This window comes from Vigna unguiculata, chromosome 7, assembly GCF_037176805.1.
Source record: "Vigna unguiculata cultivar grain cowpea cultivar isolate G323 ecotype 2 chromosome 7, ASM3717680v1, whole genome shotgun sequence".
NCBI lineage: Eukaryota > Viridiplantae > Streptophyta > Magnoliopsida > Fabales > Fabaceae > Vigna > Vigna unguiculata.
This window is the reverse complement of record NC_140798.1, coordinates 38,141,128-38,159,800: the sequence shown is the minus strand read 5'-3', so window position 1 is coordinate 38,159,800 and position 18,673 is coordinate 38,141,128. Positions and strand designations below refer to the sequence as shown.

At 24.3% G+C, this 18,673-nt stretch overlaps 1 protein-coding gene across 1 annotated transcript; it reads left to right on the top strand.

The window, feature by feature from the left end:
* Window positions 1-273: 273 nt before the first annotated feature.
* LOC114190904 (monocopper oxidase-like protein SKU5) lies at window positions 274-3,353 on the top strand. The gene is made up of 9 exons (XM_028079972.2): window positions 274-483; window positions 576-685; window positions 784-1,054; window positions 1,221-1,341; window positions 1,431-1,791; window positions 1,972-2,340; window positions 2,507-2,763; window positions 2,885-2,978; window positions 3,080-3,353. The coding sequence occupies exons 1-9, from the start codon at window positions 328-330 to the stop codon at window positions 3,135-3,137; spliced, it is 1,797 nt and encodes a 598-aa protein (XP_027935773.1). The 5' UTR covers window positions 274-327; the 3' UTR covers window positions 3,138-3,353.
* Window positions 3,354-18,673: the final 15,320 nt, after the last annotated feature.

Sequence of the window (18,673 nt, the reverse complement as noted above, 5' to 3'; positions counted from 1 at the left end):
ATGGATGAGCTAACGTTTTAACTAAATGTAGAACATGAATAATTTAAAGAAATATTTATTAAACATTTACATCATAAGAAATTGAATGGTTTTAAAGATCTGATATAAAGTTCGGACATTAGTAAATTAGTAAATTTTCAACATTAATGTTTTTTTTTTTAATGAAAAGACATATTTGGCCGGCTGTTATATTTGAAATTAACAGAACCTCTCGGACTTTTCTTCCTTTCATGTTTAGCAGTTGATAAGTTCAAAGCTATTTAAACTGTTAGGGTGTTGTTCTTGAAAGCCAACACATCCAAAGCAAGAGACTGTGGTGGCATTTCAATGGCTTCAGGTTTTGTTGCTCCTCAACTCAAACTTGCTATATGTGCAATTCTGGTGCTACCATTCTTAGTCACAACAGCCACTGCTGCTGATATATTCCTTGATTGGCACGTTTCCACCGACTTCAATTTAAAGCCTGTTTCTTCTGATCAACCAGTGAGGATTATAAATAACTTTCACCTATTCATATTTTTTATTTGTCTTAGCCATGCATTGTTCAGTAATACTATTGTTCATATATTTTGCAGGTAATAACAATCAATGGCATGTTCCCGGGACCCCTTATAAACACAACAACAAATGATTATATTCATGTCAATGTTTTCAATGGTTTAGATGATCCCTTGCTGTTTACGTGGTATTCTATACACACTTAAAAAAACATATTTAACTCGATAATCAATTGGTCTTACTAATTACCATTTCCAAGGTTCATATATTTTCATTTTGGTGTAGGAATGGCATACACCAAAGGTTAGATTCATGGCAAGATGGAGTTTCTGGCACAAACTGCCCCATTCCACCTGGTTGGAATTGGACTTATGATTTCCAAGTGAAAGACCAGATTGGCACATTCTCTTATTTTCCTTCCATCAATTTCCTTAAAGCTGGTGGAGGGTATGGTCCAATTCGAGTCAACAATCGACCTGTGATAAGTGTTCCTTTTCCAAAACCAGAGGCAGAATTTGATCTTCTGATTGGAGACTGGTACAGCACCAGCTACAAGGTAACTCCCTGCTTTCTTGCCTTGTGACTATCGATGATACTCACTTTTAAACATTGACATTATTATGCCTTTAGCAATTCCATGCAATGATACTTCATTTTCTGATCTTTAATTTACTGATAGCTACTTATTTTGTATTGCTATTTCTGAATATTATTTCAACTAGGATATTAGGTACAGGTTGTCTGCTGCTGAGGCTCTTCCTCCTGATTGGATGCTAATAAACGGCAAAGGACCGTATATGAACAATTTTTCTGTGTCATATGAGTCTATCAATGTTACACAAGGTAAGAACTGAATAAGAGAAATGCTGGTGACTCACTTTATGATTTTATCATGTCAAATAACTTAACTGCTTCAGGATGATGTGTCTCAGGAAAAACATATCTGCTTAGGATATCAAACGTAGGGACAACTTGGAGCTTCAATTTCAGGATTCAAAATCATCAAATGGTTTTGGTTGAAACTGAAGGCTCTTATGTGAATCAAATAGAGTTGGAGTCTCTAGATGTTCATGTAGGTCAATCCTATTCAGTTCTTGTCACAGCAAACCAAGATGCTGCTGATTACTACATAGTGGCCTCTCCAAAAATGAGTAATGCCACAGATAATAGCACTCTCGTTGGCGTTGCTGTGCTTCATTATCATAACTCTACCACACCAGCTAAGGGGTCTCTCCCAAGTGGTCCAGATCCCTTTGATCTGCAATTCTCCATCAACCAAGCAAAATCCATCAGGTAAATGCAGGCCACAAATGGTGCTCTGTGTAGTGAACCTCAAATTTCTTGTGTTTGTTTCTTTGCTTTCTTATTGTCAACATTAAACATTTTTGAGCAGTTTTGGAAACTTAGATCATAGAGTCAATGTTTAGAACACATGCAAGCATTCACATTGTGGGTTTATTTGATCAATTGAAGGTGGAACCTGACCACTGGAGCTGCAAGGCCTAACCCTCAGGGAACGTTCAATGTTTCAAATGTGACAATATCTGAGACTTTCATTCTAAACGCGTCTATAGCAACTATTGATGGGTTATCTCGCTACACTGTCAACAATGTGTCTTACTTGACCCCAGATACTCCATTGAAGCTAGCTGATTACTTTTCCAATGGAACTGGAGTATATGAACTCGATGCTTTTTCTAAGAACAGTTCAAATGCCAAGGCCGTGCGAGGAGTTTTTGTTGCCAGTGCATTGCACAAAGGGTGGACGGAGATAGTGCTGAAAAGCAGTTTAGACATGATTGATACTTGGCATTTAGATGGATATAGCTTCTTTGTGGTTGGGTAAGTAATCCGCTTCATTTGAAGGATTTTACTAGAAAATCAATCAGGTTCCTTGTAGAAAAGTATGAATTGCAACATTTGACATGTTATTAGAAGCTAAGTTTATAGTGAGAGCAGCATCAGCATTAAAATTTCGATTTGATAAATAACAAATATTTGCTTTCAGAATGGGTGAACGAGAATGGATTCCAGAATCACGTTCAACTTATAATCTGTATGATCCTGTGGATCGGTCCAGTGTGCAAGTGTACCCTGGAGGGTGGAGTGCAGTGTATGTGTACCCTGACAACCCAGGAATGTGGAATCTGAGATCACAGAACTTGCAAAGCTGGTATTTGGGTGAAGAGCTCTATGTGAGGGTTTATGATGCTGATCCCAACCCTGCCAAAGAGAAGCCTCCTCCACCAAATCGTCTTTTATGTGGTTAGTGCATCTTCATAACTATTTTCTACTGTTCTTTACCCTTCTTTACGAACTTTGTTTTCTGAATGATGATTTTGAAAGGTTGTGATATTATGGTATTGATACTTTTGAATGTTGATAGGCAAGTATGAACCTCCTGCTCCAACCCCTGCTCCCTCGGTGTCCCCAACACCAAGTGCTCCATCATCCAATGCATGTAATCTGCATAAAACAAGGTATTAACGCAGTTTGTGTTGTTACACCATTTATGTTGTTGTCTGTCTGTTATAAACTAACACATGTTCTTTCTGTAACTTGTCTGCAATACGAATAATAGGTATCTGATTGCTATGATCACCGCTGTCATATGTTTCTTCTATATTGGTCTTCATTAATTGAGATGGTGCACCATTTGCTAAGGAGATTGGAGATACGAAGCAAAAATTTCCGACTGTATTTTTATTTTTCCTTCTAAATTGGTCCATCATGAATGAAATGTATAGAAGAAGTCCTGCATATCTTAAAATATTTTAGTTAAAGATTACTTTTGGATAGATTTCAACAGTGCCAAAAAATTAAAATAGATGGTATATGAACTGCTTACAATTTAATTTTTTTTTCGGTACTTAAAAAGTTTATTTGGATAAAACAATTTAAATTTCTCAAATATTAACTTTTTTATTTGGATAAAGTAATTTAATTTTTTTAAGACAACATTTTATTTTAAAAATATTTAAATAACTCAGTTCTATTTTTCAATCCGGAATGATTTAGCTTGACCAATAATATGGGATGACTTGTCTTAATATTTTCTTTGACTCGTCTTGATTTTTTATTTGAATTAGTTTGATTTTCGGCATGCGCAAAATCAACTTGACCTTTGATCTGTGTCAAATTGTTTTAACCTTGGGCATGCACTGAATTGGCTTCAGCTTCGGCCTGTGTAAACTTGTCTTGACCTTCATTGATTCACCTCGACCTCTAGTCCATGTTGAATTTTCTAGACAATCAACCTGTTTTGACCTTTGGCTTTGATTGACTTGTTTCGATCTTCAATGTGAGTCAATTCATCTCGAACTTCGGTCAAAGCGAATCAATCTCACTTTCAGTCTAGATCGACTATATTGGGTTTTTAACCTGAGTCGATTCGTCTTGAACTTCGTGAGTAGAGATGAAAAAAATACTTGTGTTTATGGATAAAATTCACAACAGATAGTTAGTACTTGCCTAGCAGGTATTTTAATACTCGTTTATAAATAAATCGAGTGCGAGTATCATACTATCTGTACCCGTGAGTAACCATTACCTCCAAAAAATTAAATTTAAACTTAAATTTATATTTTTTAATTTAAATTTAATTCAAATTCAAATTTAATTTACATGTTTTTTTTGTAATTTTATTTTAAAATTTATAAAATATCACTCTCGGGTATTTTTTAAATGAGTATCTAGCATATAACATAATAAGTAACAAATTGAATTTTTGGTTGCGGTGTAGGCATTATTCGTGCTCAATCCGACTTCTTATCATTTCTATTTGTAAATGGAGTTAGAATGAAATGAAATTTCAGATTTCTTATATTTTTAAAATATTTAAAATTCTTTATTCATTTAAAATCCCTTCCAAAATTTCTTAAATTTCAATTTATTTTGAATTACTTTATCTTATTTTAGTGTTAAAAAATTTAAATTATTTAAATAAATAATATATACTTCTAAATTACTTTCTCCAAACACAATATTAAAATTAATTTTCATATTTCTATATTTTCTTATAATTTAATTTTCTAAAGTTTGGTTTAATGCTACTTTACAGAAATAATTTAATTGATATATAATCGAATAAATTTATTTCACAATTTGGGTCTCTTGGGAGTGGCTAATTTTTTTTTTTCAAATGCAATTTTAAAAGAAAAAATATTTATTAGAAAATAAAATTGAACATAATTATCACAAAATAGTAATTATGTGGTGGGAGAGCTATCACCAAAATATAATAACATAATTTTTAAAATTAAACAAAAATTATAAATAATTTTTTCTTTATTAAAAACATGAATGTAAATCAATTAAGTAAAAAATTATTTCAATTTCACTTCTGTGGAACACAATTTGTTCTGAAATTTGTATTTGAAAACTGAAAAATCTGCTTGACTATGGTAGTGTCCAACCACATTTTGAACATAATATGTCTGAGGACATACTTATGGAAACAAAATAAAATATATATTTCATGGAGTCAATATTCATGTAAACATATATCAAGAACACAAGTTATTCTAAAAAGTAATATTTCATAAATTATTTCATTTAATAACTTTTATATATATATATATATATATATATTTGAATACTTTTTTGCCATGATTGTCCCCCAATTACTATTTTTATAGATCTAATTGTTAAATTATAAATATTTATTAGAATATATAAAAAATATTCTCAAATCTTAAAATCTTTTATATCATCTTTTCGAATTAAATTCTGATTTCTTGTTTATATCTTGGAATTAAATATCATCTATCTCTCTTCTCACTCTCCCGCTCCCTCTCTTTTTATAGAATCTCTTTATTTTCTTATGATTTGTTTTCCTAAAATTTCGTTTAACGCAATAATTTATATAAATATTTTTTTAATAGGAGCTTGATTCAACAGAATTAGCAACAATAAAATAATTTATCTGATTCTGTTGAATGATTATGAATTAATCGATCCCTCTCCCGACATATTATATTATAAATATGGTAAGTAAATCTTTTTAAATATATAGATTATATAAATTATGCTTTAGATCTACAATAAAAATAGTAATAAATAATTTATACTGTGATAAAGGTTGTTTTTATCTCACAATATTAACTGTTTTGAAAAACAAAAATTTGAAATTTATAAAGGATACAATAATATAATAAAAATATCTTAAAAAATACTTGAAGAAAGGTGGTTTAAGAAGTTATTTTAAAAACATAAAAATCGTTGAGGCATTTGAACCGTTGAGGCCTAAGTCTTGAAAGGTAATGACTGATAATAGTCACATCGAAAGTAAGAAACTGTGGTGACATTTCAATGGCTTCAGGTTTTGTTGCTCCTCAACTCAAACTTGCTATATGTGCAATTCTGGTGCTACCATTCTTAATCACAACAGCCACTGCTGCTGATATATTGCTTGATTGGCACGTTTCCACTGACTTCAATTTAAAGCATGTTTCTAATGATTAACCTGTGGGGATTATGAATACCTTTCATCTGTTCATCTTTTTATTTGTCTTACTCATGCATTCTTCAATACTATTGTTGCTCGTATATTTTGCAGGTAATAACAATCAATGGCATGTTCCCGGGACTCCTTATAAATGCAACAACAAAAGATGTTTTTTATGTAAATGTTTTCAATCATTTGGATGATCCCTTGCTGTTTACATGGTACATATTATGTTAGTTTTATTATTGTGGGAGGCATTGGAATGTACAAATTTTTATTGGAATTGATGGCGGGTTGGAATATTTACTGTGGGATCGTTGGAGAGATTTATGAGTTGTTCTCATTAAGGAAAATGACAAGTAAAACATCATTGGTATTCGTTGATGGAAAATTTACGGAAGTCCCAGATTGAACAAGGTATGCTAGAGAACAATGAGGGTTCACTAAAGAATAACAAAAGGAATTAGATGTATTGCGGCTAAAAGACTTGAAAACAAAATATTATTTATTTCAAGTAATCGATAAATCTATTTTGAAAACCATTCTCAAAAAGGATATCTGGAATTCAATGAGCTAGTAACATCAAGCTCTTTGTGAATTTTAAGAGAAGAATTCAATAGTAACATCAAGCTCTTTGTGAATTTTAAGAGAAGAATTCAATATGATGAGTAAAATTTTGAAAAAACCATTTCAAGAACATAACTAAAGGTTTCAAAAGGATCAAGAAGTTGATAAAAACTTTAAAAAGAATTGAAAAAGTTTAAGAAAATAATATTCAAGAAAAGAAAACTAAGTAAAGAAAGTGTAAAAATAAGTAATTCAAGAAGTTAATGAAAATGAAGAGTTTAAAAAAATTAGGAAAAGTGAGAAAATAGATTTCAAGAAAAAGATTTTAAAAACTTTAGGAGAAGAACTCAATATGATAAGTAAATTTTGCAAAAACCATTTCAAGAACATAATTCAAGATTTGAAAAGGATCAAGAAGTTGATAAAAACTTTAAACGGAATTGAAAAAGTTTAAGAAAATAAAATTCAAAAAAAGAAAATTAAGTAAAGAAAGTGTAAAAATAAGTAATTCAAGAAGTTAATGAAAATGAAGAGTTTCAAAAATTAGGAAAAGTGAGAAAATAGATTTCAAGAAAAAGATTTTAAAAACTTTAAGAGAAGAGCTCAATATGATGAGTAAAATTTTGCAAAAACCATTTCAAGAACATAATTAAAGATTTGAAAAGGATCAAGAAGTTGATAAAAACTTTAAAGAGAATTGAAAAAATTTAAGGAAATAAAATTCAAGAAAAGAAAACTAAGTAAAGAAAGTGTAAAAATAAGTAATTCAAGAAGTTAATGAAAATTAATAGTTTAAGAAAATTAGGAAAAGTGAGAAAATAGATTTCAAGAAAAGAGTTTTAAAAACTTCAAGAGAAGAACTCAATATGATGAGTAAAATTTTGCAAAAACTATTTCAAGAACATAATTAAAGATTTGAAAAGGATCAAGAAGTTGATAAAAACTTTAAAAAGAATTGAAAAATTTTAAGAAAATAAAATTCAAGAAAAGAAAACTAAGTAAAGAAAGTGTAAAAATAAATAATTCAAGAAGTTAATGAAAATTAATAGTTTAAAAAATTAGCAAAAGTGAGAAAATAGATTTCAAAAAAAAGATTTTAAAAACTTTAAGAGAAGAACTAAATATGATTAGTAAAATTTTACAAAAACCATTTCAAGAACATAATTAAAGATTTCAAAAGGATCAAGAAGTTGATAAAAACTTTAAAAAAGAATTGAAAAAGTTTAAGAAAATAAAATTGAAGAAAAGAAAACTAAGTAAAGAAAGTGTAAAAATAAGTAATTCAAGAAGTTAATGAAAATGAAGAGTTTAAAAAAATTAGGAAAAGTGAGAAAATAGATTTCAAGAAAAAGATTTTCAAAACTTTAAGAGAAGAACTTAATATGATGAGTAAAATTTTGCAAAAACCATTTCAAGAATATAATTAAACATTTGAAAAGGATCAAGAAGTTGATAAAAACTTTAAAAAAGAATTGAAAAAGTTTAAGACAATAAAATTCAAGAAAAGAAAACTATGTAAAGAAAGTGTAAAAATAAATAATTCAAGAAGTTAATGAAAATGAAGAGTTTAAAAAAATTAGGAAAAGTGAAAAAAAAGATTTCAAGAAAAAGATTTTAAAAACATTAAGAGAAGAACTCAATATGATGAGTAAAATTTTGTAAAAACCATTTCAAGACCATCATTAAAGATTTGAAAAGGATCAAGAAGTTGATAAAAACTTTAACAAGAATTGAAAAAGTTTAAGAAAATAAAATTTAAGAAAAGAAAACTATGTAAAGAAAGTGTAAAAATAAGTAATTCAAGAAGTTAATGAAAATTAATAGTTGAAAAAAATTAGGAAAAGTGATAAAATAGATTTCAAAAGAAAGATTTTAAAAACTTTAAGACAAGAACTCAATATGATGAGTAAAATTTTGTAAAAAACATTTCAAGAACATAATTAAAGATTTGAAAAGGATCAAGAAGTTCATAAAAAATTTAAAAATAATTGAAAAAGTTTAAGAAAATAAAATTCAAGAAAAGAAAACTAAGTAAAGAAAGTGTAAAAAGAAGTAATTCAATAAGTTAATGAAAATTAATAGTTTAAGAAAATTAGGAAAAGTGAGAAAATAGATTTCAAGAAAAAGATTTTAAAAACTTTAAGAGAATAGCTCAATATGATGAGTAAAATTATGCAAAAACCATTTCAAGAACATAATTAAAAGATATGAAAAGGATCAAGAAGTTGATAAAAACTTTAAAAAATAATTGAAAAATTTTAAGAAAATAAAATTGAAGAAAAGAAAACTAAGTAAAGAAAGTGTAAAAATAAGTAATTCAAGAAGTTAATGAAAATGAAGAGTTTAAAAAAATTAGGAAAAGTGAAAAAATAGAATTCAAGAAAAAGATTTTAAAAACTTTAAGAGAAGAGCTCAATATGATGAGTAAAATTTTACAAAAACCATTTCAAGAACATCATTAAAGATTTGAAAAGGATCAAGAAGTTGATAAAAACTTTAAAAAGAATTGAAAAAGTTTAAGAAAATAAAATTCAAGAAAAGAAAACTAAGTAAAGAAAGTGTAAAAATAAGTAATTCAAGAAGTTAATGAAAATGAAGAGTTTAAAAAAATTAGAAAAAGTGAGAAAATAGATTTCAAGAAAAAGATTTTAAAAACTTTAAGAGAAGAACTTAATATGATGAGTAAAATTTTGCAAAAACCATTTCATGAATATAATTAAATTTTTGAAAAGGATCAAGAAGTTGATAAAAACTTTAAAAAAGAATTGAAAAAGTTTAAGAAAATAAAATTGAAGAAATGAAAACTAAGTAAAGAAAGTGTAAAAATAAGTAATTCAAGAAGTTAATGAAAATGAAGAATTTAAAAAAATTAGCAAAAGTGAGAAAAAAGATTGCAAGAAAAAGATTTTCAAAACTTTAAGAGAAGAGCTCAATATGATGAGTAAAATTATGCAAAAACCATTTCAAGAACAAAATTAAGGATTTGAAAAGGATCAAGAAGTTGATAAAAACTTTAAAAAAGAAATCAAAAAGTTTAAGAAAATAAAATTGAAGAAAAGAAAACTAAGTAAAGAAAGCTTAAAAATAAGTAATACAAGAAGTTAATGAAAATTAATAGTTTAAGAAAATTAGGAAAAGTGAGAAAATAGATTTCAAGAAAAAGTTTTTAAAAATTTTAAGAGAAGAGCTCAATATGATGAGTAAAATTATGCAAAAACCATTTCAAGAACATAATTAAAGATTTGAAAAGGATCAAGAAGTTGATAAAAACTTTAAAAAAGAAATAAAAAAGTTTAAGAAAATAAAATTGAAGAAAAGAAAACTAAGTAAAAAAAGCTTAAAAATAAGTAATTCAAGAATTAATGAAAATTAATAGTTTAAAAAAATTAGGAAAAGTGAGAAAATAGATTTCAAGAAAAAGATTTTAAAAATTTTAAGAGAAGAACTCAATATGATAAGTAAAATTTTGCAAAAACCATTTCAAGACCATCATTAAAGATTTGAAAAGGATCAAGAAGTTGATAAAAACTTTAAAAAGAATTGAAAAAGTTTAAGAAAATAAAATTCAAGAAAAGAAAACTAAGTAAAGAAAGTGCAAAAATAAGTAATTCAAGAAGTTAATGAAAATGAAGAGTTTAAAAAAATTAGGAAAAGTGAGAAAATAGATTTCAAGAAAAAGATTTTCAAAACTTTAAGAGAAGAACTTAATATGATAAGTAAATTTTGCAAAAACAATTTGAAGAATATAATTCAAGATTTGAAAAAGATCAAGAAGTTGATAAAAACTTTAAAAAAGAATTCAAAAAGTTTAAGAAAATAAAATTGAAGAAAATAAAACTAAGTAATGAAAGTGTAAAAATAAATAATTCAAGAAGTTAATGAAAATTAATAGTTTAAAAAAATTAGGAAAAGTGAGAAAATAGATTTCAAGAAAAAGATTTTAAAAACTTTAAGAGAAGAACTTAATATGATGAGTAAATTTTTCAAAAACAATTTGAAGAACATAATTCAAGATTTGAAAAGGATCAAGAAGTTGATAAAAACTTTAAAAAAGAATTGAAAAAGTTTAAGAAAATAAAATTTAAGAAAAGAAAACAAAGTAAAGAAAGTGTAAAAATAACTATTCAAGAAGTTAATGAAAATGAAGAGTCTAAAAAAATTAGGAAAATTGAGAAAATATATTTCGAGAAAAAGATTTTAAAAACTTTAAGAGAAGAACTGAATATGATGAGTAAAATTTTGCAAAAACTTTTTGAAGAACACAATTAAAGATTTGAAAATGATCAAGAAGTTGATAAAAACTTTAAAAAGAATTGAAAAATTTTAAGAAAATAAAATTCAAGAAAAGAAAACTAAGTAAAGAAAGTGTAAAAATAAGTAATTCAAGAAGTTAATGAAAATGAAAAGTTTAAAAAAGTTAGGAAAAGTGAGAAAATAGATTTCAAGAAAAAGATTTTAAAAACTTTAAGAGAAGAACTCAATATGATGAGTAGAATTTTGCAAAAACCATGTCAATAACATAATTAAATATTGGAAAAGGATCAAGAAGTTGATATAAATTTAAAAAGAATTGAAAAAGTTTAAGAAAATAAAATTCAAGAAAAGAAAACTAAGTTAAGAAAGGGTAAAAAGAAGTTATTCAAGAAGTTAATGAAAATGAAGAGTTTAAAAAAATTAGGTAAAGTGAGAAAATAGATTTCAAGAAAAAGATTTTAAAAACTTTAAGACAAGAACTCAATATGATGAGTAAAATTTTGCAAAAACCATTTCAAGAACATAATTAAGGATTTTAAAAGGATCAAGAAGTTGATAAAAACATTAAAATGAATTGAAAAACTTTAAGAAAATAAAATTCAAGAAAAGAAAACTAAGTAAAGAAAGTGTAAAAATAAGTAATTCAAGAAGTTAATGAAAATAAAGAGTTTAAAAAAGTTAGGAAAAGTGAGAAAATAGATTTCAAGAAAAAGATTTTAAAAACTTTAAGAGAAGAACTCAATATGATGAGTAGAATTTTGCAAAAACCATGTCAAGAACATAATTAAATATTGGAAAAGGATCAAGAAGTTGATAAAAATTTAAAAAGAATTGAAAAAGTTTAAGAAAATAAAATTCAAGAAAAGAAAACTAAGTAAAGAAAGTGTAAAAAGAAGTTATTCAAGAAGTTAATGAAAATGAAGAGTTTAAAAAAATTAGGCAAAGTGAGAAAATAGATTTCAAGAAAAAGATTTTAAAAACTTTAACAGAAGAACTGAATATGATGAGTAAAATTTTCCAAAAACAATTTCAAGAACATAATTAAAGATTTGAAAAGGATCAAGAAGTTGTTAAAAAGTTTAAAAACGAATTCAAAAAGTTTTAAGAAAATAAATTTCAAAAAAAGAAAAGTAAAGAAAGTGTAAAAATAAGTAATTCAAGAAGTTAATGAAAATGAAGAGTTTAAAAAAATTACGAAAAGTGAGAAAATATATTTCAAGAAAAACATTTCAAAAACTTTAAGAGATAACTCAATATGATGAGTAAAATTTTGCAAAAACCATTTCAAGAATATAATTAAAGATTTGAAAAGGATCAAGAAGTTGATAAAAACTTTAAAAGGAATTGAAAAATTTATGAAAATAAAATTAAAGAAAAGAAAACTAAGTAAAGAAAGTGTAAAAATAATTATTCAAGAAGTTAATGAAAATGAAGAGTTTAAAAAGCTTGAAAAACAATTTAAAAAGTTCAAGCAAATAAAATTTAAGAAAAGAAGACTAAGTAAAGAAAGTGTAAAAATAACTATTCAAGAAGTTAATGAAAATGAAGAGTTTAAAAAAATTGGGAAAAGTTAGAAAATAGATTTCAAGAAAAAGATTTTAAAAACTTTAGGAGAAGAACTCAATATGATGAGTAAAATTTTGCAAAAACCATTTCAAGAACAAAATTAAAGATTTGAAAAAGATCAAGAAGTTGATAAAAACTTTAAAAAAATTGAAAAAGTTTAAGAAAATAAAATTCAAGAAAAGAAAACTAAGTAAAGAAAGTGTAAAAATAACTAATTCAAGAAGTTAATTAGAATGAAGAGTTTAAAAAAATTAGGAAAAGTGGTAAAATAGATTTCAAGAAAAAGATTTTAAAAACTTTAAGAGAAGAACTCAATATGATGAGTAAAATTTTGCAAAAACAATTTCAAGAACATAATTAAAGATTTGAAAAGGATCAAGAAGTTGTTAAAAAGTTTAAAAACGAATTCAAAAAGTTTTAAGAAAATAAATTTCAAAAAAAGAAAAGTAAAGAAAGTGTAAAAATAAGTAATTCAAGAAGTTAATGAAAATGAAGAGTTTAAAAAAATTACGAAAAGTGAGAAAATATATTTCAAGAAAAAGATTTTAAAAACTTTAAGAGGAGAACTCAATATGATGAGTAAATTTTGCTAAAACCATTTCGAGTTCATAATTAAAGATTTGAAAAGGATCGAGAAGTGGATAAAAACTTTAAAAAGAATTGAAAAACTTTAAGAAAATAAAATTCAAGAAAAGAAAACTAAGTAAAGAAAGTGTAAAAATAACTAATTCAAGAAGTTAATTAGAATGAAGAGTTTAAAAAAATTAGGAAAAGTGATAAAATAGATTTCAAGAAAAAGATTTTAAAAACTTTAAGAGAAGAACTCAATATGATGAGTAAAATTTTGCAAAAACCATTTCAAGAACATAATTAAAGATTTTAAAAGGATCAGGAAGTTGATAAAAACTTTAAAAAAGAATTCAAAAAGTTAAAAACAAATAAATTTAAGAAAAGAAAACTAAGTAAAGAAAGTGTAAAAATAAGTAATTCAAGAAGTTAATGAAAATGAAGATTTTAAAAGAATTAGGAAATGTGAGAAAATAGATTTCAAGAAAAAGATTTTAAAAACTTTAAGAGGAGAACTCAATATGATGAGTAAATTTTGCTAAAACCATTTCGAGTTCATAATTAAAGATTTGAAAAGGATCGAGAAGTGGATAAAAACTTTAAAAAGAATTGAAAAACTTTAAGAAAATAAAATTCAAGAAAAGAAAACTAACTAAAGAAAGTGTAAAAATAAGTAATTCATGAAGTTAATGAAAATGAAGAGTTTAAAAAATTAGGAAAAGTGAAAAAATAGATTTCAAGAAAAAGATTTTAAAAACTTTAAGAGAAGAACTCAATATGATGAGTAAACTTTTGCAAAAACCATTTCAAGAACATAATTAAAAATTTGAAAAGGATCAAGAAGTTGATAAAAACTTTAACAAGAATTGAAAAAGTTTAAGAAAATAAAATTTAAGAAAAGAAAACTATGTAAAGAAAGTGTAAAAATAAGTAATTCAAGAAGTTAATGAAAATTAATAGTTGAAAAAAATTAGGAAAAGTGATAAAATAGATTTCAAAAGAAAGATTTTAAAAACTTTAAGACAAGAACTCAATATGATGAGTAAAATTTTGTAAAAAACATTTCAAGAACATAATTAAAGATTTGAAAAGGATCAAGAAGTTCATAAAATGAAAGTAATTGAAGAAGTTAATGAAAATGAAGAGTTTAAAAAAAATTGGAAAAGTGAGAAAATAGATTTCAAGAAAAAAGATTTAAAAAATTTCAAGAGAAGAACTCAATATGATGAGTAAAATTTTCCAAAAACAATTTCAAAAACATAATTAAAGATTTGAAAAGGATCAAGAAGTAGTTAAAAATTTTAAAAAGAATTCAAAAAGTTTTAAGAAAATAAATTTCAAAAAAAGAAAAGTAAAGAAAGTGTAAAAATAAGTAATTGAAGAAGTTAATGAAAATGAAGAGTTTAAAAAAATTTGGAAAATTGAGAAAATAGATTTCAAGAAAAAAAGATTTTATAAAGTTTAAAAGAAGAACTCAACATGATGAGTAAAATTTTTCAAAAACAATTTCAAGAACATAATTAAAGATTTGAAAAGGATCAAGAAGTTGTTAAAAAGTTCAAAAAGGAATTCAAAAAGTTTTAAGAAAATAAATTTCAAGAAAAGAAAAGTAAAGAAAGTTTAAAAGTAAGTAATTGAAGAAGTTAATGAAAATGAAGAGTTAAAAAAAAATTGGAAAAGTGAGAAAATAGATTTCAAGAAAAAAGATTTTAAAAATTTTAAGAGAAGAACTCAATATGATGAGTAAAATTTTCCAAAAACAATTTCAAGAACATAATTAAAGATTTGAAAAGAATCAAGAAGTTGTTAAAAAGTTTAAAAAAGAATTCAAAAAGTTTTAAGAAAATAAATTTTAAAAAAGGGAAAGTAAAGAAACTGTAAAACTAAGTAATTGAAGAAGTTAATGAAAATGCAAAATTTAAAAAAATTTGGAAAAGTGAGAAAATAGATTTCAAGAAAAAAGGATTTTAAAAAGTTTAAAAGAAGAACTCAACATGATGAGTAAAATTTTCCAAAAACAATTTCAAGAACATAATTAAAGATTTGAAAAGCATCAAGAAGTTGTTAACAAGTTAAAAAAGGAATTCAAAAAGTTTTAAGAAAATAAATTTCAAAAAAAGAAAAGTAAAGAAAGTGTAAAACTAAGTAATTGAAGAAGTTAATGAAAATGAAAAATTTAAAAAAATTTGGAAAACTGAGAAAATAGATTTCAAGAAAAAGATTTTCAAAATTTTAAAAGAAGAACTCAATATGATGAGTAAAATTTTCCAAAAACAATTTCAAGAACATAATTAAAGATTTGAAAAGGATCAAGAAGTTGTTAAAAAGTTTAAAAAAGAATTCAAAAAGTTTCAAGAAAATAAATTTCAAAAAAAGAAAAGTAAAGAAAGTGTAAAAATAAGTAATTGAAGAAGTTAATGAAAATGAAGAGATTAAAAAAATTTGGAAAAGTGAGAAAATAGATTTCAAGAAAAAGATTTTAAAAATTTTAAAAGAAGAATTCAATATGAAGAGTCAAATTGTTCAAAAACAATTTCAAGAACATAATTAAAGATTGTAAAAGGATCAAGAAGTTGTTAAAAAGTTTAAAAAAAGAATTCAAAAAGTTTTAAGAAAATAAATTTCAAAAAAAGAAAAGTAAAGAAAGCGTAAAAGTATGTAATTGAAGAAGTTAATGAAAATGAAGAGTTTAAAAAAAATTGGAAAAGTGAGAAAATAGATTTCAAGAAAAAAGATTTTAAAAATTTTAAGAGAGGAAATCAATATGATGAGTAAAATTTTCCAAAAATAATTTCAAGAACATAATTAATGATTTGAAAAGGATCAAGAAGTTGTTAAAAACTTTAAAAAAGAATTCAAAAAGTTTAAGAAAATAAATTTCAAAAAAAGAAAAGTAAAGAAAGTGTAAAAATAAGTAAATTAAGAAGTTAATGAAAATGAAGAGTTTAAAAAAATTTGGAAAAGTGAGAAAATAGATTTCAAGAAAAAAAGATTTTAAAAAGTTTTAAAGAACAACTCAACATGATGAGCAAAATTTTCCAAAAACAATTTCAAGAACATAATTAAAGATTTGAAAAGCATCAAGAAGTTGTTAAAAAGTTAAAAAAGGAATTCAAAAAGTTTTAAGAAAATAAATTTCAAAAAAAGAAAAGTAAAGAAAGTGTAAAACTAAGTAATTGAAGAAGTTAATGAAAATGAAAAATTTAAAAAAATTTGGAAAACTGAGAAAATAGATTTCAAGAAAAAGATTTTAAAAATTTTAAAAGAAGAACTCAATATGATGAGTAAAATTTTCCAAAAACAATTTCAAGAACATAATTAAAGATTTGAAAAGGATCAAGAAGTTGTTAAAAAGTTTAAAAAAGAATTCAAAAAGTTTCAAGAAAATAAATTTCAAAAAAAGAAAAGTAAAGAAAGCGTAAAAGTATGTAATTGAAGAAGTTAATGAAAATGATGAGTTTAAAAAAATTGGAAAAGTGAGAAAATAGATTTGAAGAAAAAAGATTTTAAAAATTTTAAGAGAAGAAATCAACATGATGAGTAAAATTTTCCAAAAATAATTTCAAGAACATAATTAAAGATTTGAAAAGGATCAAGAAGTTGTTAAAAACTTTAAAAAAGAATTCAAAAACTTTTAAGAAAATAAATTTCAAAAAAAGAAAAGTAAAGAAAGTGTAAAAATAAGTAAATTAAGAAGTTAATGAAAATGAAGAGTTTAAAAAAATTTGAAAAAGTGAGAAAATAGATTTCAAGAAAAAAAGATTTTAAAACGATTTAAAGAACAACTCAACATGATGAGTAAAATTTTCCAAAAACAATTTCAAGAACATAATAAAAGATTTAAAAAGGATCAAGAAGTTGTTAAAAACTTTAAAAAAGAAGTCAAAAAGTTTTAAGAAAATCAATTTCAAGAAAAGAAAAGTAAAGAAAGTGTAAAAATAAGTAATTGAAGAAGTTAATGAAAATGAAGGGTTTAAAAAAATTTGGAAAAGTGAGAAAATAGATTTCAAGAAAAAGATTTTAAAAAATTTAAAAGAAGAATTCAATATGATGAGTAAAATTTTCCAAAAACAATTTCAAGAACATAATTAAAGATTTGAAAAGGATCAAGAAGTTGTTAAAAACTTTAAAAAAGAATTCAAAAAGTTTTACGAAAATCAATTTCAACAAAAGAAAAGAAAAGAAAGTGTAAAAGTAAGTAATTGAAGAAGTTAATGAAAATGAAGAGTTTAAAAAAAATTGGAAAAGTGAGAAAATAGATTTCAAGAAAAAAGATTTAAAAAATTTCAAGAGAAGAACTCAATATGATGAGTAAAATTTTCCAAAAACAATTTCAAAAACATAATTAAAGATTTGAAAAGGATCAAGAAGTAGTTAAAAATTTTAAAAAGAATTCAAAAAGTTTTAAGAAAATAAATTTCAAAAAAAGAAAAGTAAAGAAAGTGTAAAAATAAGTAATTGAAGAAGTTAATGAAAATGAAGAGTTTAAAAAAATTTGGAAAAGTGAGAAAATAGATTTCAAGAAAAAAAGATTTTATAAAGTTTAAAAGAAGAACTCAACATGATGAGTAAAATTTTCCAAAAACAATTTCAAGAACATAATTAAAGATTTGAAAAGCATCAAGAAGTTGTTAAAAAGTTAAAAAAGGAATTCAAAAAGTTTTAAGAAAATAAATTTCAAAAACAGAAAAGTAAAGAAAGTGTAAAACTAAGTAATTGAAGAAGTTAATGAAAATGAAAAATTTAAAAAAATTTGGAAAACTGAGAAAATAGATTTCAAGAAAAAGATTTTAAAAATTTTAAAAGAAGAACTCAATATGATGAGTAAAATTTTCCAAAAACAATTTCAAGAACATAATTAAAGATTTGAAAAGGATCAAGAAGTTGTTAAAAAGTTTAAAAAAGAATTCAAAAAGTTTCAAGAAAATAAATTTCAAAAAAAGAAAAGTAAAGAAAGCGTAAAAGTATGTAATTGAAGAAGTTAATGAAAATGATGAGTTTAAAAAAATTGGAAAAGTGAGAAAATAGATTTGAAGAAAAAAGATTTTAAAAATTTTAAGAGAAGAAATCAACATGATGAGTAAAATTTTCCAAAAATAATTTCAAGAACATAATTAAAGATTTGAAAAGGATCAAGAAGTTGTTAAAAACTTTAAAAAAGAATTCAAAAACTTTTAAGAAAATAAATTTCAAAAAAAGAAAAGTAAAGAAAGTGTAAAAATAAGTAAATTAAGAAGTTAATGAAAATGAAGAGTTTAAAAAAATTTGAAAAAGTAAGAAAATAGATTTCAAGAAAAAAAGATTTTAAAAAGATTTAAAGAACAACTCAACATGATGAGTAAAATTTTCCAAAAACAATTTCAAGAACATAATAAAAGATTTAAAAAGGATCAAGAAGTTGTTAAAAACTTTAAAAAAGAAGTCAAAAAGTTTTAAGAAAATCAATTTCAAGAAAAGAAAAGTAAAGAAAGTGTAAAAATAAGTAATTGAAGAAGTTAATGAAAATTAAGTGTTTAAAAAAATTTGGAAAAGTGAGAAAATAGATTTCAAGAAAAAGATTTTAAAAATTTTAAAAGAAGAATTCAATATGATGAGTAAAATTTTCCAAAAACAATTTCAAGAACATAATTAAAGATTTGAAAAGGATCAAGAAGTTGTTAAAAACTTTAAAAAAGAATTCAAAAAGTTTTAAGAAAATCAATTTCAACAAAAGAAAAGAAAAGAAAGTGTAAAAGTAAGTAATTGAAGAAGTTAATGAAAATGAAGAGTTTAAAA

Bases quoted from the DNA above. Each gene is read 5' to 3' on its own strand.
- LOC114190904 (XM_028079972.2), top strand. From the start codon at position 328: ATGGCTTCAGGTTTTGTTGCTCCTCAACTCAAACTTGCTATATGTGCA. The intron at 484-575 runs GTGAGGATTATA...TATATTTTGCAG, and splicing joins CTGTTTCTTCTGATCAACCA to GTAATAACAATCAATGGCAT. The intron at 1,055-1,220 runs GTAACTCCCTGC...TATTTCAACTAG, and splicing joins GGTACAGCACCAGCTACAAG to GATATTAGGTACAGGTTGTC.